Consider the following 19640-nt stretch of genomic DNA (forward strand, 5'->3'; position numbering starts at 1 on the left):
ACAGTCCAGGAGTAGGAATGTGGAGGAGGGAGTGCAGTTCTTGAAAACAAATTCCGCGCTTCTTCCTTACCCCCTTCACTCTTGGAACAAACCTTAAAGGTGCAAAACTTATTATTCAACATAAACAGGGCAGACAATTGGGGATAAAGGCATCATACAGTCAACCTAGGACAAAGGGGGATAAAAAAGGTTTGGGAATTCTCAGGGACACACATGTCCTTTGGAGGGAACGATACTCACATGTGTCCAGCACTGAAATAAACATACCGACTTTACAACGTTTACAAGTCTTGGAGTTACGGGGTTTTTTTTCCCCGCAAATCATTTTGGCAAGCCAGCCAGGAGATCATTTCTGTCCTCGCAGGGGCGGAGGTGGGGCAGACCTCCTAGGTGTGCCCCGGGATTTTGCCCGTAGGAACTTTGCTCTGTCTCGGCTTGCCTCCTCCAGAGACTGACAACGACCTGCTGGTTTGTGGATAAATGGTATATATATCAAAGGGTCCCAGGGGAGAGAGAGATAGGGCTGCTGGTAGGCCGCTCAGAGATGTCTGAGTGCACAGCCTCATCCCTGTGCTGTAGGCAGCCATCGACCAAGAGCACGGTTGGAGGCAATGGTCCCCTGGTTGATAGAGTGACTGGGGACGGGTTAATTGTTCAAGAGAGTGACCGCTAGTGACTCTGGGGGTGAGTCGAGTGAACCCGAACTTTGTGTGCTTGTGGTGTCTGGACATTGTGGTTAATGTATTTGTAATCGTGTGAGTGCGTGGTGTATGAGAAAGCGAGTGAGTGAGTGCAACCACAGCGTGGGGGAGACTTCTACCCACGTCTGAAGTGCCCCTGGTGAGGCCCGGGGTGCTGGTTGGGGCCAGTTGTGACTTTATTGTGTTTAAAGGTGGCGATTTGTGTAGATGGTGCACATTTTAACCGTGGCTTACAAATTTTTTGATTGGCAATCCAGGGTGGGCCAGTGGGACTGGCCACAAACAGAAGCCATTTTCCATGGGATGAAGAAGGCATTTCCCCAGGGTCTGGGTATCAGCTCAGAGGTGGCGCATGGAGCTCTGAGGGAATGCATGGTCCTTGTTTCTCTGAGCTTTAGATGTGGAGAAATCCAGCAATATTAGCATATATTTAGATTGGCACCCCAGTGTCGGCCAGTGTGAGTGGCCGCAAACAGAGGTGTTTATCCATGCGATAAAGAAGTCATTTCCCAAGGGTCTCTGTTTCAGCTCAGAGGTGGAGTTTGGTACTGTCAGGTCATGTAGTGTCCAAATTGCTGGCATCTTTAGTTTTGCAAAAATCCAGAGAAGTTTGCTCATTTTCACGTTATCTCACCAGTGTTGGCTGGTGTGAGTGGCTGCGAACGGAGGCCATTTTAGATTGGAAAAATATGTCATTTCCCCAGGGTCTGGGTATCAGCTCAGAGGTGGCATTTGGTCCAGTTAAGGCATGTCTTGGCCTCGTTGCTGTTAGATTTAGTTTTTGAGAAATCCATCAAAGTTTGGAAATTTTCAGGTTGGCTGCCCCAATGTTGGCCAGGGCAAGCGGCCACAAACGAAGGCGGTTTTCCATGGTATAAAGAGGTAATTTCCCCACAGGGTCTGGGTATCAGCTCAGAGTGTGCATGTGGGGTTCTACGGGCATGAAGGGTTCTAGTTTTTGTAAGCTTCAGTTTTGGAGAAATCCAGCAAAGTTTGCAAATTATTTGGTTGGCGCCCCAGTGACGGCCAGTGCGAGTGGTCGCTAACGGAGGCCATTTTCCATGGGAAAAAGAAGTCCTTTCCTCACAGGGTCTGGGTATCAGATCAGAGGTGGTGTTTGGGGCTCTGAGGGAAGGCACAATCCTAATTTCTGTCCACTTTACTTTTAGAGAAATGAGGGCTTCTGGGTCTCTGACCACTCTGCTTGTCAGAGAGCCGAGTCCTCGGAAGCCGGATAGCGTAATGAAATCTTCCTCTATGAAGGCGGGACGGCTCACAGGCGGCTTTAATTCCAGGAGGGTTTATTGAGGAACAGCAATTCAGGGAGCGAAGGGAAAACAACCACTCCGGGAGGGAGCTCGCTCTGAGAGCCTCGAACAGGGGGCGGAATCGGGATTATAACTGGGACAAGAGAGGGAGGGTCCAGGCATGAAGCGTTCAGTGAAGGAAGGCTTCGGGGGCAGAGTCAGGGTCGAGTGGCAGGGTTATAACCAATGAGGGTAAGGGGAAAGAGCGGCTTCAGGGAAGGAACCAATGGAGGTATAAAGAACAAAGAATTTTCTAGAACCAAGGGATGACAGACATACTGATTGATAACAGGGGAGGCGGGGAACTACACACCTGTCACCTCCCAGGGTAATTCGGGGGGACAGTTTCCCAAGTCCCCTCCCACAGAGAAATACATCAAAGTCTGCAAATTTTCAGGTTGGCACCCCAGTGTCAGCCAGTGGAAGTGGCCAAAATGGAGGCCATTTTCCATGGGAAAAAGAAGTCATTCCCCCAGCGTCTGGGCATGTGCTCAGTGGTAGTGCTTGGGGTTGTATGAGCATCAAGAGTCATAATTGCAAGCATCTTAAATTTGGAGAAATCATGTGAACACTGCAAATTTTTGGGTTAGCACCCCAGGGGTCAGCAAGCGATAGTGGCCACAAACAGAGGCCATTTTCCATAGGAAAAAGACACCGTTTCCCAGGGTCTGGGTATCAGCTCAGAGGTGGCCTTTGGTACTGTAATGGCAGGCAAGCACCAAATAGCTGGCATGTAGCTTTGGAGAAATCCAGCAAAGTTTGCAAATTTTCAGTTTGGCACCCCACTGTTGGCCAGTGTGAGTAGCCACAAACAGAGGCCATTTTCCATGGGAAAAATAAGTAATTTTCCCAGGGTGGGGGTATCAGCTCAGAGGTGGCGATTTGGGGATCTAAGGGAAGGCACAGTCCTAGTTTGTCAGCTTTAATTTTGGAGAAATCCAGAAAAGTTTCCACATTTTTAGGTTGGCACCCCAGTGTCGTCCAGTGCCAGTGGCCACAAACAGAGGCCATTTTCTGTCGCTATTAAGTAAGAAAGTGGCAGAGACTCCAAGAAGGCTGGTTTGCACAACTGCAAATTTTATGTGAAAATTTCTTCTTTTTATAGACTATTCCAACACATTCTATCTGATTGGATATTTAACAAAAACACTTTTCTCACAAGCAATCCTTGAGAAGAACAGAAAAATAAAGTGTAGAAAAACACCTCCTACAGGTTGTTTACAATAACAAGCTATCATCATTTCTCTACAATTCCCTAAAAGTCTTGCAAGTCCACTGTGAGACAACTTATCTTGTTCTCTTGCTCTCTGACCAGGCTGTCACATCCACAATTTTCCATGGGAAAAAAAAGTCATTTCCCCAGGGTCTAGGTATCAGCTCAGATGTGGCATTTGGTACAATGAGCGTGCATGGCCTTAAGTCCTGGCATCTTTACTTTTGGATAAATCCAGCTGTCCTGGATTAGACTACATTTGGGAGAAAACCTCCAAAGGGTCAGAAAGCCAATCCACATGACCCCTCCTCCCAACTGGTTAGGGAAAATTTCCTCTGAGAGAAGTAGAAAAAAATCTGTTTATTTAAACAGGCAAAGCACTCCCCAGCATAAAAAATGAACAATACCAGATGACAAAACTCATTTGCTGCTCTGAATAAATGACAAATTCATAAAGTCTCTCCTAGGACTAGTTACTCTGTTATCAGTCCCTCTGGAGCTGGGAAAGGCTGCTGCACAGAGTAGGCCCCGGTAGGCCACACAGTGTAAACAAGTGCAGTGTTTCCCTGGGTCCCAGTCTGGAGCAGGTTCGAACAATTCCAAGAAAACGGAAAGAAAAAAAAAACAGTCTAGGGAAAATTTCTCTGCCTCAGCTAGCTAAACTAACTAAAGAACAACAGAGTGCTGTATTCTGCCCCGTCCGTGCCCAGACAACACAGTGGAGCAAAACTCCATGCTTCTTCTTCTTCTCCCCGCCTTTGCTCTCAGAGCCAACCTTGAAGACACAGAATATAATATCCAGCAAAAACAGAGCACACATTTTGGGATACGAGCATCATAATGTCACCCTAGGACATTCCATCCCTTATCCTCATATTGTCAACTTACTACCAAAAATCATGCCTTTTATTCACATAAAAACTTCCATCTGTCCCCCCCCCCCAAAAAAAAAAAAACTACAAGCAATACCTATCATGCCCCCGTCACGTCCCCACAACAGGCCACTGAATCCAGGCCCCAGACTACAGAGCTGCAGGATTCCCCGCTTTCATTTTACTCACTCAAAACTCCATCTTTCACTTGCTCAGACATTTGACACTTACACATTTCCTTCTATTTCATGTCTGTGTGGTTTAATGTACAGACAATGGCAGTAACATCCCACAAACTGTGGTATTTTCATATGTCTCACCCCACAATCAGATCTCCCTGAGGTACACATCGTGTTCTTCCATCTCTCTGCATTATCAAACATGTGCAACCTGGTCCCCGAGCAAAGGCAACCCCACGAATGGGTTTGTCTGTACTCGAGGCAGAATTGATCCACACTGTCTTCCCTAACAAACCTCTGACATGTACCACTAGGACTTTATCTCCGTATGAAACAGAGTGAAAATTTAACAGGGTAGAAATCCATTTGGATTTAGGTGAAATGTGCTGCTTTGAGCTTGCTAGCATAAGTAAAATATGCTGTTTAGTCTGGTAACTCTACAGCACTAGTAAAACTGCCCCAGCTGAGAAGAAAGAATGTGAATTTCCAAGCTGGAGAGATGAGAGATAGATAAGAGATAAGTGATAAGAGATGATGAGAGATAAGCGATAAGAGATAGATAAGAGATAAGAGATAAGAGATAAGAGATAAGAGATTATGAGAGATAAGAGATAAGAGATGAGATAAAATAGGCTCCTCGAACCTTGAAGCACACAGGGCAGAGTGACCCAGGAGTTCTTTCTGTACTTTCTGTACTTTCTGATAAAAAACTTGCTACAAGTGTAACTAGCTGTAAGTGTAATGCAAAATCAGCAGAATGAATATGCATGAACCTATTGTGAAATTCTATGCATATGTAAACTAGTGAAGAAGAATAAAAAGGGATCAGGAGTTCTCAGAAGCACATGGGGAACGATCCCCACATGCGTTCAGCGCTGTAATAAACATACCGTCCCCACAAATCTTTATAGGAATTGTGGGGTTTTGCTTTTTCATCCGCATTTCAGTATGGAAAGCCAGCCAGGTGGTTTTCTGTCCTCACGGGGGCAGAGGGGAGAATGGACCTCCTTGGTGCGCCCTGGGGAATTTCCCTGGAGGGGGGTCCACTCTGTCTTGGCTTGCCACCTGCAGAAACAGACAACAACCATCTGGTGTGCGGATAAACAGTATGTATACCAAAGGGCCCTGGAGGAGAGAGAGACAGGACTACTGGTCAGTCACTCAGAGACATCTGAATGCACAGCCTTGTTCCTGTGCCTGCAGGCAGCTGGCCGATAGAGCAGCTGGAAACAGGTTCATTAGCTGATAGAGCGGCAGGAAACAGGATCATTAGCTGATAGAGCGGTTAGAGACGGGTTCATTGTTCGATAGAGCAACTGCGAGCGGCTCTGGTGGTAAGTCGAATGTCCCCGAAGTTTGTATGCTTGTGGTGTCTGGACATTGTGTGGTTAATGGGTTTCTAATCGTGTGAGTGCATAGTGTATAAAGAGAGTGAACAAGTGAGTGTACCCATGGTGCGGGGGGGGGGGGGGGGGGGGGGAGTTCTACTCGCATCTAAAGCAGCCGGATGAAGCCCGGGGGGGGGGCTAGCTGGGGCAGGGAGTGCCCTGCGGAGAAGTAGAACAAGTGGAGAAATGTGGGTGAGGACATTTATTGTGTTTAAAGGTGGTGATTTGTGTAGACTGTGCACATCTTAACCATGGCTAGACGAACTTAGGGGGGTTCCTCTGCTCCAGTGGTTCGGACTTGATTCCTGGAATTTTACTTTTTGCTGTTATTCTGATTGTGTCCAGAGTGTGTGGGGACCGGAGGAAGCTGATGTGGGTAGATGCTGAAGTGTTGTATGCTGTGTTGTGTTGAGAAAAGTGGACACTTTAAGAGGTACCACCTTTCCCAGTGAGTTTGTGTGGTTCTTCCCCTGCATTGTGGTAATTTGATTCTCAAGATTGTAGGCTTGTGTTTGTGGAGATTTTAGGATTTTGTTTGCAACAAGTGTAGTATTTTATGCAGAAAAGCTACAGTGTGGAGTTGTGTTATTTGTATGTTTTATTATCCCTGTATTATGTATTGGTTTATTCCTTTGTACCCCCATGTACAACTTGGTTTATCCCCAGTTTTCCCGCCTTGTCCTCCCTTCCCGCCTTTCCAGTATCTATCCATCACCCTGGAAGAGGCGCAGTCTTTCCCTTTACCCCTCCCAGGTGCCTTGTCTGTCACTCGGTGTTCCTTCCCATCCATCCAGAAGCTTCTACTCAGGGCACCGGGTGATTGGGCGAGGGCCTGGGGCCCCTCTCATATCCTTCCCCCATTAGACCACGTTGTATCACCCCATCTCGGAGCCACTCCCTACCCCTATCCCCATTGGTTACCGGTCTTCCCCTCCCTTACAGTTTATAAGCCGGTGCAAGCACCTTGTGCTCGTTCCTGTTGGCTGGCACCGTTCTAGGATATTTGGCCCCGTTGGCCACAATAAACTTGGACTTAGCCCCCAACAGGATCCGCTCTTCATTTATCGCCGCGAGGCTTGCTAGCGCTGCCCGGGACCCACGAAGGCACTCTCCAAACCCCAGCTGGGAGCAGCGGAGGGTGCCTCCATCGCCCACTCTCGCCCCAGGAAGAGAGCTAGCCGGGGCTGAGAACAGGGATCTGGGGCGGGAGCGCAGCACTACAGTATGATGATTTATGTTTAACTGTGGTAAAACAAATTAGAGGAATTCCAGGAATTCCCCTCCCACAGCAACTTAAGCCCTGACTCTCCTGAATTTGAGATAAGGATGGGGGTTCTGTGTTTGTGGGCATATCAGAGTTTTTGCTGTAACAGGCATAGCCTTTTGCAAGGCAGCAAACTGAGTGTCAGTAGAAACAATGTTTTTTTGGTGCATTGAACGGCTGGCACCTTGCATGAGTACTATTGTGTGGGAACCCCAGCCTTACTCTGGGGTCCCATGTGGTGGTGAAATTCCTCCTCCAACCCGTGCTTCCAAAGAAAAACTGCGCAGGCTCTTGCTGTTCGGTCTCAAGGCAGTTTATTGTTAGTTATCTAAAAGATTGTCTTCTCGGGCTGCGGCTGCTTGGTCAGAGGCCTGGGTAGAGGCACACACAAACACTGACATCCTCTCTGTCTGCTGTCTTCTTCTTCTCTCCCCCCGCCCAGGGCTGCTGCTATCTTTTATATGATATATTACGTATTACATGTTTATAGTTTTCCCCCAATACCTACTACCTATATTACAAAGTGCTTTTCTACTCTAAACCAATATGTGAGTGCCAACATCACCAAGAACATGGAGGCAAGGAAGAAGAAGGATTCTCAGACAGTCCAGGCAAGGTGTACAATTGCTCAACACCCTCTGTCACTACAGCCGCTATGCCAAATGCCCATCTGTGTCCTTTTGGGCCTTTGAAACACCCCCTCCGGAGGTAATCTATGCCCAAAGTGCATGGGGCCTCTGGGCCAGTCACAATAGGGTGTTTCTTCCACTCATTTCCAGCCAGGCTCACATCAGCTTCCACCATAGCAAAAGCCTGTGATCCCCCTGTCACACCAGCGATAGAGACAGATTCTGCCCCCACATGTCTCTATGGCATTAAGATGCACTGCACACCAGTATCGAACAAAGCTTTATATTCTTGTGGTTCAGATGTGCCAGGCCAACGAATCCACACAGTCCAAAACACATGGTTTTCCTTAGCCTCTACCTAGCTAGAGGCAGGGCCCCTCTGAGCCTGTTTATCCTTCTTTCCTTGGGCATATGTCTTGGAGGTTCCTTCAAGGGGATCGAACATGTCATCAGCAGCAGCAGCAGCAGCATACCCGGTGTAGTAGATAGGGACAGGCGATCAGAAGATCTCGGCATGTGACGGAAAGAAAGACCCCCTTCCCCCTCTCCTCCTGCAGCACGTTATCCATTACCCCAAATAATGTAACCACACCTAACCCAGTAGTTTTCCACTCCTGACTAACCCTAGAGACCCTACCAAACCCCCCTGACGTAGCAAAGTCCCCCAAAACTATTTAAACCCATGAGATAAAATAATAAACGCTTTCGACCGTCCACCACACTGGTGTCAGCGTCTGTTGTTAGCCCAAGTAGCCCGGGCGAAACCAGGCTGCCGTGCTGTTCCTTGCAACCAGGTTGCCTTGCCCTCCCTGAAGGCAACAACCTGGCAGTTTGGCTACGGGCAACTGGAGCTGCTTTCCTTTTGGTTGAACTTCCTCTCTGAGTCTTGTCTTCCTTCAATTCATGCACCCATTGTGGCAGAACAGCAGTAGATTTTCCATCCCATCTCCTCATATTTTCTCCACAATCGCACAGGAAGAACCACAGCTCAGCTCGTGGGGTGTACCTTCTGTCCCCATTTGCGGAGCTTCTGCATTGGATACCAGAACCTCTGATCTGTACTGCTGAGATTTGGAGAAGGGCTCCTTTAATCTCCTTCCTGAGTTTCTTATGATTCTTCTCTGTCTTGTCTTCCCATTTCTGCAGATGTGTTTCCACTGCTGCAATTCTGGCATGAGTTGGGCCAAGTAGAGCATCTGCATATGCTCGGAGCTTCTTCACCATATCAAGCACGGTCTCATCCCTGTCATCCCACTTCATTATCGCTAAAGCAGAAGCATATTCATGTGCTCCAAGTCATACAAGTTTTTGCCACATCACAGATGTACATGGTACCAAGTCTGGATTCCTAGTTGTTATGTCGTCTGAGAAGATAATCTCCGCCACTGCCATTTCTCTCAGGCATTGGATCCCTGGTTCTATAGTCTTCCACTGGGTTTTCTGCATATAGCGATCATCTGCACACAGGTATCTTTGTGCTACACTTTCCAGGACCTGCGCCCAGAGGCTGTGAGGGTTAGCTCCCCCATCATTCCTTGGTCAAAGATGGGATCATGTGACAGGGGTCCCAAATGCCTCATTTCAGTGCCATCTAGAATTGTAGCCTCGCCTGTGGCATCCCAAAGCGGGACTAAGCAACTAATTATAGAGTCATCAGGTTGTTGAGTGTAATCCTTTCTTAGGCCACGAAGGTCCTTTAGGGAAAAGGAATCCATATTGGATTCTGATCTTGTGCCAGTTGCTTTGACTCCTGATTTTATGTCAGGGAGCGTTGAGGGTCCTGGATCGTCATCATCATCCATTGTCGCTGTTGAGACAGGATGGGAATGAAGAGACTCTGCTCAGAAGGTTGCTGACAGTAAAACTCCATTTTATTCAAAATAGACCGCTCTTTTATACAGAGCTTCATGAGGACCAACTCCATTGGTCCTGAAGTGAAAACAACCAGCACCATTGGTGCAGAGTGCTTGACGCACAGTGATAGAACTTAACTATAAACTGTGGGAGGGGACTTGGGAAACTGTCCCCCCGAATTACCCTGGGAGGTGACAGGTGTGTAGTTCCCTGCCTCCCCTGTTATCAATCAGTATGTCTGTCATCCCTTGGTGCTAGAAAATTCTTTGTTCTTTATACCTCCATTGGTTCCTTCCCTGAAACCGCTCTTTCCCCTTACCCTCATTGGTTATAACCCTGCCACTCGACCCTGACTCTGCCCCCGAAGCCTTCCCTCACTGAACGCTTCGTGCCTGGACCCTCCCTCTCTTGTCCCCGTTATAATCCCGATTCCGCCCCCTGTTCGAGGCTCTCAGAGCGAGCTCCCTCCCGGAGTGGTTGTTTTCCCTTCGCTCCCTGAATTGCTGTTCCTCAATAAACCCTCCTGGAATAAAGCCGCCTGTGTGCCGTCCCGCCTTCATAGAGGAAGATTTCATTACGCTATCCGGCTTCCGAGGACTCGGCTCTCTGACAAGCAGAGTGGTCAGAGACCCAGAAGCCTCAACTGGCGCCCGAACAGACTGGCCCCTCTCAGGAGTCAGCCGCAGAGCGTCTCCTCGGCTGCATCGGCTCTGTGATCCGGCTGCCCGAGGACGAAAAGCGCCGTTCGCCGCCAGTTCCACGAGCGGCTGCTCTTCGTTGAAGAAGATCGCCTAACTCGCGGGCTGCAGACACCTCGTCCTGGTTCGACTTCGAGTTTGGGAGCAGACTCCGAACGGGACGAGACCTGCAGCGCTTCCTCTCCCCCTCAGAGGCTTTTTCGTTTTGACAGCGGTCTTTTTGTGGTGAGTTCCTGGTGCCCTGTCTGGCACCCGACCCTGTCTCTTTTCCTTTTCGTTTCTCGCTTTGTCTCTTTGGGGATTTCCTTTTTTCTGCAGTGAGAATGGGCAACCGCTTGTCTCCTGCCCGGCGGGATTTTTACCTCCACGTTAAATCCTCCCTTGTTTCGGGGAACATTTCTTTTAAAAAGAGGGACCTTAAGGCTTTTGTTAATCTTATTTTCGATAACTTCCCTGACACCTCCAGGGATGATTTTTCTTCTCTTATTTTCTGGGGAAATATTGGGAAACTGTTATACGCATTACAAGTAAAGGGGAATTTTTCTGTGGGGCATTTTTTTCCACTTTTTCATTCTATTTACACTTTATTTAAACAAAAGGGTGAGAGTTGGGTTCCCGGTTCTCCTAACCCTCATTCCGCCCCCCCCACTCCTAACTCGGTTTCCCCTAAGGGTGGGTCGGGCAGCAGATCCTGCCATAACCAGGCACAGGGCTGCTACCGTCTCCCTGCTGCTCCCCGCCCCACTCTGTCCTCTCCTCGTCCTGGGACTGGCCATCCCAGTGCGACTCTTTCCTCTCCCCAAAGCCCCCAAACCCCTGTACCCAGTTTAAAACCATGTTATTCGATTCCTGATCTCTGTCACCACACCTCACAAAATGGCGCCGGCCACATGGCCGAGCAGCCCGCCACCGAGGGACAAAATGGCGCCTCCTCTCCACCTCCTCACTCCCTTCGGGCCCCTGCCAGTCCCCCTCAGGTTCCACCCCCGTCGAGTGCCGCCCCTGCGTCGGGTCCCGCCCCTACCACCGCGTCGATTGTTACGTCGTCGGGACCCGCCCCTCCAGCCCCCATGGCCACACCCCTGGGTGGGCCCCCGGCGGGAGGGACCGGCCTGCAGGAAGGCCACGCCCCGGTGGGAGGGACCGGCCTGCAGGAAGGCCACGCCCCGGCGGGAGGGAACCCCCTGCCGGAAGGCCACGCCCCGGTGGGTGAGCCTGGCCACGCCTCCCCTCTGGCCTCTTCTGGTTCCCACGTCACCGGAACCGGAAGTCGGCCTGGCCGGAAGCAGGCCATCTTGGCCTGCCGGGCTTCATGCCACCGAAGCCCACCGGCCAAGGGGAAGGTCCGAGCCCTTGCCCGTCCTGCCTCATCCTCCGATGAGGATGAGGACAGCGACAGCCCCCGGCCCACACCTAGGCCGGGAGGTGGGTGGGCCCGGATCAGGGCAGAGGCAATTAAAGATGGGGATTTAGAATTCGCAAAAGATCTGGGGCCGTTCGCAGCACCTGTGGTGAGGACCAGGGGGCAGCGGCCACACTGGGAGCAACTCCCATATGTGGAGATTAAAGAACTGAGGAAGGCTTCCAAAGACTATGGTCGAGACTCTCCTTTCTTTAAGAATGTATTGGACCTCACTTTCTCGGGCCATACATTGGTCCAGCATGACGTTAAATATATTGCCAAGTCCCTGCTCACTCCCACCGAGCTTTTATTGTGGGACATTCAATGGAGAAAGCTCCTCAAGCCTCTTCTGAAAAAACACAATTTAGCAGAGGCAATTGGAGAGGGAGAGGAAGCCATAGAAGCCCTGGCAGGGGAGGGGGAGTTCAGCCAGCCAGAGGACCAAATACTGTTACCCACGGAGGTCCTAGATGACATCAAGGAGGCTGGCCGAGCAGCACTGTTAAAAATCCCCGATGGGAAAACCCCGCTCCAGAACTTTTCAGCTATTACCCAGGGCCCAGAGGAATCTTTCATAAAATTCGTGGACCGGCTGAGGGAGGCCATCGACCGGCAGATAGACCATCCTGCAGCGAGGGAAGAGCTCCTGAGAAAGATGGCCATGACCAACGCGACAGCCGAGACAAAGAAGATATTAAGGACTTTACCTCAGGACCCCGAACCCACCATCGCACAGATGGTGGAGGCCTGCACGAAAGCCGCCTCCACCGAGACCACTGTCGCCCTTGCAGTAAGTAAGGGGATTGGGGAGGCGATGTTGACGATGAACACCATCCGGTGCTTCGGGTGTGGCCAGATGGGCCACATACAAGCCAACTGCCCATACTGGCCCCCGGAGCAACCACACTACTCGTACACACCCTCCCCAAGACCAATACCCAGGAACCCGATGCCCTACCATCAGCAGGCGGGAAACGGGTCGCGGAGCGCGGGGAGGGGCCGCGCAAGGACAACAAGTGGCCCCTCACAGCGCCCAGGCCTCCCCACCATCCGGGAGGACCGGTGGCCCAGCGGACAGTTCCGGAGGGTTGGCGGAGCCACGACGACGGGCTCCGCCTCTTCCGTAGAATCCGCAACTTAAATTCAGACACTCACCGGGTCCTCAAAAGCTCCATCACTGTGACTCTCCAGGATGAGGACCTAGTGAGAGTTCCCGCTGGGTTCCTGGAACCCCCTTACCGTAATTGTGAGGTAACAGTGTTAATACTCGGAGATTGCAGGCTCACACCAGACCGTGTTACCGTCGTTCCTGAAGTGGTGTGTTTTCAGCCGGGGTCCGAGGTCACCGTCTCAGTCGTCTGCCATCAACCACCTTGCACCATCACCAAGGGGCTCCCCTTCGCTGCCATGTACCTCCTCGACGTGGCCGACCTCACCGATCCACCAGTACAGGACTATTTCGCTGGACATGACTCCGGGGAAGACAATTTTGTCTTCCTCACACAAAATGTTTGCAAATCCAGACCAATGATTGAGACTGTTTTATCGCTTCAGGGAAAGTCCATCAAACTGGACCTGATGGCAGACACCGGGGCAGACGTCACCATCATACCCCGGTCAAAGTGGCCCCGCGACTGGGAGTTGGTGCCTCCTTGTGGCACAATCTCCGGAGTGGGAGGAGCTGTCAACTCCATGCGCAGCAAACACCTGGTAAGTGTGGAGGGCCCTGAGGGACAGATTGCCACCATTCGGCCTTTTGTTGTTTCATCTAACATCATGTTATTAGGCAGGGACGTTTTGTCCCAATGGGGTGCCCGCCTCGATATCCCTAGCCCTGCATGGGATTTTTAGTATGGGCCACTGCGGAGCGCACCTCCCCACCGCTGAATTGGAAGACCGATGTTCCAGTGTGGGTGGACCAGTGGCCCCTTGTGGAGGAGAAATTAAAAGCGCTCCATGAATTAGTAGAGGAGCAGGTCCGCCTGGGGCATTTAATACCCTCCACCAGCCCCTGGAACACTCCTGTCTTTGTTATTAAAAAACCTGGCAAAGACAAATGGCGCCTGCTCCAAGACCTGCGCAGGGTCAATGAGGTAATCGAGGACATGGGCCCCCTGCAGCCTGGCCTTCCCTCACCCTCCATGCTTCCCCGGGATTGGCAGCTCGCAGTCATTGACATCAAGGACTGCTTTTTCAACATCCCATTGTATCCCGGAGATGCCCCCAGATTCGCGTTCTCCGTTCCTTCCATCAATAGGGCGGAGCCTTATAAGAGGTACCAATGGGCCACTTTGCCCCAGGGAATGAAAAATTCTCCGGTGCTCTGCCAAACTTTTGTGGCCCAGGTGCTTTCGCCGATCAGGAAGCTGTTCCCTGAAGCGATCATCCTGCATTATATGGATGATGTCTTGATCTGCGCTGAAACACAAGCTTATCTGCAGATCACACTTTCCAAGACTGTTAAAGCCATTAAAGCTGCAGGGTTTGAAATTGCCGAAGAAAAGATCCAGCTGTCAGCGCCATGGAAGTATTTGGGCTTTCACATTACGGGAAGGACTGTCGCGCCCCAATCTGTCACCGTCAAAGACGACCCACGGACCCTGCGGGATCTCCAGCAGATCTGCGGTACCATCACGTGGATCCGACCTCTCCTGGGACTCACCACGGAGGAGCTGGCGCCGCTCTTCAACCTGCTACGAGGAGATGGCGACCTAGCTTCCCCTCGCGAGCTAACACCTGCCGCCAAAGGAGCCCTGGAGAGAGTCGCCGAGGCCATACGATCCCGTCAGGCCCACCGTGTGGATCGGCTCCTTCCCGTCACCCTTGCCATACTGGGTAAGTGCCCAAACTTCCATGGTCTGCTTTTTCAATGGGACGCTGGGCGGAAGGACCCACTCCTTATCATTGAGTGGCTGTTTCTCCCGCACCAGCCAGCGAAAACTATTTCAACTCCTGCAGAGTTAATGGCTAGGATAATAATAAAGGCCAGACAACGCCTCCGGACCCTCGCAGGGTGTGACCCGGCGTGCATTTACCTACCTCTTAATTTGGAACAATTGGAATCCCTGCTTCAGACAAACGAAAGTTTGCAAATTGCTTTAGACAGTTACCCTGGACAGATTTCCATTCATTACCCTAAACATAAAATATTCAAAGACACGTTATATTTGGCCCCAAAGTCATTCAAAAATAAAACACCTATTAAAGGTGCTCTCACGGTGTTCACCGATGGGTCGGGAAAATCCCACAAATCGGTGATCACTTGGAAGGACCCGGAGAGTCAGAAGTGGGAGTCTGACATCCAACTGGTTGAGGGTTCCCCCCAGATCGCAGAACTTGCTGCGGTCGTGAGAGCATTCAAAAAATTTCAGCAACCTTTCAATCTGGTAACAGATTCGGCTTATGTTGCCGGGGTAGCAGAACGGGCAGAACACGCCCTGCTCAAAGAAGTTCAAAACAAACAGTTATTCGATTTGCTCACGGAATTAATCTGGCTGATCTCCCACCGAGAGCAACTCTATTATATTATGCACGTCCGGGCTCACACAGACCTGCCAGGAGCTATTGCAGAGGGGAACCGGATGGCCGACCTCCTTGCAATGGCATCTCATTACTCTGCACCTGCACTTTCATTAACCTTACCAGACATCTTTGCACAGGCAAGGCTCAGCCATGCGTTTTTCCATCAAAATGCACCTGCCCTTGCCCGACAATTTAAAATATCAAAAGAACAAGCCAAAGCCATACTAGCCACATGCCCAAACTGTCAGTCCTTCGCCCTTCCACCGCTGCCAACGGGGATAAACCCCCGAGGGTTGGCAGCATTGGAACTGTGGCAAACAGACATCACTCACTATAATCCTTTTGGCCGCCTGAAATACCTGCATGTGTCCATAGACACATTTTCTGGGGCCGTGTTCGCGTCACTCCACACTGGTGAGAAAACAAAAGATATCATCAAACATCTATTCATGGCATTTGCCACATTAGGAGTCCCAAAAGCCATCAAAACGGACAATGGGCCTGGATTCACCTCGACAAGATTCGCACAATTTCTACAACAATGGGGAATTGCCCATTCCACCGGCATTCCCCATAACCCCACAGGACAGGCAATAGTGGAACGCTCCCACAAAGAGTTAAAAAGGCTGCTAGAACAACAACACGATTCGGCTCTGGCCATGACACCAGTTGAAAGATTATGCAAGGCACTTTATGTTCTTAATTTCTTAAATTGTTCTGACCGAGAGCCGAATCCCCCTGCACTCAGACACTTTTGCAATAACACCAGAGCAGTTTTGAAAGAGCGTCCGCCAGTCCTCATCAGAGACCCAGAATCAAAAATCATCTCAGGGCCGTACCCTCTGATAACGTGGGGGAGAGGGTACGCTTGTGTTTCCACAGCCCAGGGTCCCAAATGGATTCCTGGAAAATACGTCAAACCGTACCTGGAGAGCACTACCACGGACCCCCCAGCGAGGAGCAACCCAGCGACCCCATCACAATCACCACCAGATAATGCAGTGGCGTGGCGACGGAGAAAAAAGAAGAGGACCGGAAGACCACCCAACATCGTCTCCCGGGTCCTCATCACAAGGACATACCTACCTCTGCAAGACTTAACAACTTCCGCCACCCCATCCCCTCCTGTGCCGTTCCCTCTACCCTCATACCTAACCCGTCATCCCTTTACCCCTCCGTCCTGAAATTTATTTTTATTTTAACCCAAAAGGGGGAGCTGGGGGAGGGGAGGGAACCAAATGTATGTTGGTAATATTGTTTTGTTTAATTTTAGTACTAGGATGGCTGCCAGAACATCATTCACCCAAAAGGAACAACAGAAGATGTCCCACTGCGCCCAGCTGGTTGCAGCCACGCTTTCCATCCTCCTGTGGCTGCATGTAGCAGATGGCTGGGTGGTACCACAGCCGAAAGAAAATGTCTGGATCACGCTGGCAAAGTCCTTGCAGCAGGATAACCTATGTCTGGCCATGGGCAACGTGGACAATCCCCTGTCCACTTGCCTGGTAGGGGTCCCCTTGGTAGCTGATGATTGGCCGGTATCCAATTCCGACCTGCTCCGAACCACGGGTAGGAGGCCTAACCCGGTCGATACTTGGGATGAGTGGACCAAAATTTTGCCCAACAGCAAAGAGGAACCCCAAGAATTGGACTTACTGGGGTCCTCCACAGCTAGATATTGTGTCAAATTCTATTATAGGAGGCCAAGTCAAAATTGGCACGGAATTGACTTGGCCAAAAACACATACCGGAAAGATGTAACACCTATCAGTAAAAAATATAACAGCCAAACCTGGTGCAATTATACTAGCCAGGTGATTTCGGTTTCATCCACTCATCCCAAGACATTGCCCAGGGGGATGTTTCTTATCTGTGGAGACAGAGTATGGTCGGGAATTCCATCTCGGCTCCAGGGAGGCCCATGCAGCCTTGGCAAGCTTGCTACCCTCACTCCAAACAGAACTCAAATTCTAGATTGGAAAAAAGAAAGACAATTGGCACGCACCAAAAGATCATATGCTCAATTCGACGAAAATTGTGACTCCGAAATTTACGATTGGGGAAAAACAAAGAGGGTCGCTGTATCCATCTTTTTACCATGGTATGCAGCAGCTAAGGCCCTCGGTGAGCTTTCTCACCTGGAGTGTTGGATAAGCAAGCATGCCAACGCCTCGTCTGCCGCCCTCTCCGATCTTCTGGCAGACCAGCAAACCACCAGGCAAGCCACATTACAAAACAGAGCAGCTATTGATTTCCTGCTGCTCGCCCATGGCCACAGCTGCGAAGACTTCGAAGGATTGTGTTGCTTCAATTTAACATCACGGAGCACTTCCATCCAAGCCAACATCCAGCAGATCCGGACCGAAGTACAGGACATCAAAACGGAAACTTCGGCTGTGGACCCCGTCCACAAACTATTGATGCAGTGGGGCATTCCCGGGTGGGCAGCCTCCATTTTAAAAGGACTCTTTTGGATTTTCATAATTATCCTTCTGATTTCAGTTGCCTTAACCATCTTCAAAAAGACGCTTACCAAGACTTTGGCAAATATTTATTTAATTAACAAGAACGGGGGAGATGTGGGAGGGGACTTGGGAAACTGTCCCCCCGAATTACCCTGGGAGGTGACAGGTGTGTAGTTCCCTGCCTCCCCTGTTATCAATCAGTATGTCTGTCATCCCTTGGTGCTAGAAAATTCTTTGTTCTTTATACCTCCATTGGTTCCTTCCCTGAAACCGCTCTTTCCCCTTACCCTCATTGGTTATAACCCTGCCACTCGACCCTGACTCTGCCCCCGAAGCCTTCCCTCACTGAACGCTTCGTGCCTGGACCCTCCCTCTCTTGTCCCCGTTATAATCCCGATTCCGCCCCCTGTTCGAGGCTCTCAGAGCGAGCTCCCTCCCGGAGTGGTTGTTTTCCCTTCGCTCCCTGAATTGCTGTTCCTCAATAAACCCTCCTGGAATAAAGCCGCCTGTGTGCCGTCCCGCCTTCATAGAGGAAGATTTCATTACGCTATCCGGCTTCCGAGGACTCGGCTCTCTGACAAGCAGAGTGGTCAGAGACCCAGAAGCCTCAATAAACAATGTGAATAACAAGAATTTTAAAGAATTATTTACATTCTTCTCAGGCTCTTTCCCAGGCTTCTGCTTGGCTAGAAACTTCCGTTTCTCTCTTTGACTGAATCTGAGACCCACAATCTGCCACTGGTCGATCAGTCTTGTCTGTGCACTTTCTGCTTCTCGTGCTAGTAGCAACAGCCATTGGTTGAGGCTTATTGTCTGGTTTTGCTACTGGCTTCATAACTGGGGTATTGGCTGCAGCCTGAGTGACTGGGGTAGCTGTTGATTTATCTCCTTGCCTCCCTTCCTCTCTTTGCTGCCCGACAGTATTTAGCAGTGTGCGATAACTGTAGGCCAGGGCCTAGCTTACTGCAATGATCTTTTTCTCCTTAGGGTCATCATGGCACTTTCTTCTCAGGTATTTCCCCACCTCAGCTGGCTTCTGAATTTGTTCATATGGAAAGTCCCTGACTATAGGGTGAGAAAATTCCTTCAGGATTTGGCTCATATCCTCCCATTTCCCACACCACTCAGGATTTTCCACACCTGGGTCTACTCCTGGGTCAGGGGTTGATGCCGTGCCTTGGTTGCAGGAGAAGGGAGCGGCAATGGCTGTTGGCAAGCCCCAACCCTGCTTTCCCTGAAGCGCGTGTCATGAGCCGTCGCCCACCACCTCTGGCATGGGACGGCAGAGGGTGGTGGCTTGGCTGTCGTCTGTGGTCCTTTACCGACACAAGCAGCTGATAGGAGTGGACCCACATCAAGGGACCAAGGCAATGGATGAGGGAAGGACCTTTTGCTTGCATCTCCGAGCAATCTTTATTCTTCTCTGAGCAGGGGGCAGTGGCACAGGGTGGGAAAACAGGTGGAAAACAACTTTGGGGAGAGACTATTAGGAAAACTGATCAGGGGTGAATAGGAACAAGCCATTACAATTATTTTAAACAATTTCTTAAACATAAACTTCAAAATCACACTACTACAATTCCGCCTTTTTTGTTTCATTTTTTATGATGGTGTTGAGGGGATGATAACTGTGGCAGTTGATTGGACTTCAGACTCTTCTCAACATTGCTGTGGAGAAGAAGGTCCATGGCTGGAGGTGACAATAGTCCTAAATAACAGTTTTTTACAAATACCAATAGCAACAGAAATTAAAAACAGAATTAAAACAACTATACAAATGTCCTTGATGAGAGATGACATCCATCCAGTCAAGCCCCATTCTTTAAAGATGTTGGATAACCAGTCTCCGGTGTCCTCTTTTATTTCTTGCACAAGGTCCCTCATCTTATTGATCAAGGTGTGGATACTTTGTCTTTTGTTGGTGATGTTGAAGCAACACAGTCCCACAAACTCTTGGCACCCATGCCCGTGTGCCACCAATAAAAAATCACTGTCTGCCCAATTCGCCTTCCTAGTCGCCTTCTCCTCTTCTAGGTTACTGATCGCTGTTGATGTCAAGTTGGCCTGTTTTACCACCCAGCACTCGAGGTGTACCAATTCCCCGAGTGCTTTTGCAGCTCCTACCCACGGAAAAATATAGACACAG

The 19640-nt window shown here is 50.1% G+C and overlaps 1 protein-coding gene across 1 annotated transcript; it reads left to right on the top strand.

Annotated features, from left to right (window-relative positions):
* The first annotated feature begins 16267 nt into the window (after positions 1 to 16267).
* On the top strand, positions 16268 to 18017 carry LOC146763173 (uncharacterized). The gene has a single exon (XM_085571106.1). The coding sequence runs from the start codon at positions 16268 to 16270 to the stop codon at positions 17666 to 17668; it is 1401 nt and encodes a 466-aa protein (XP_085427232.1). The 3' UTR covers positions 17669 to 18017.
* Positions 18018 to 19640: the final 1623 nt, after the last annotated feature.

Source organism: Lonchura striata, chromosome W (genome assembly GCF_050655825.1).
Source record: "Lonchura striata isolate lonStrDom1 chromosome W, ASM5065582v1, whole genome shotgun sequence".
Lineage (NCBI taxonomy): Eukaryota > Metazoa > Chordata > Aves > Passeriformes > Estrildidae > Lonchura > Lonchura striata.

What these genes read in the sequence shown, in the direction of transcription:
- LOC146763173 (XM_085571106.1), top strand. Translation starts at nt 16,268, where the DNA reads ATGTATGTTGGTAATATTGTTTTGTTTAATTTTAGTACTAGGATGGCT.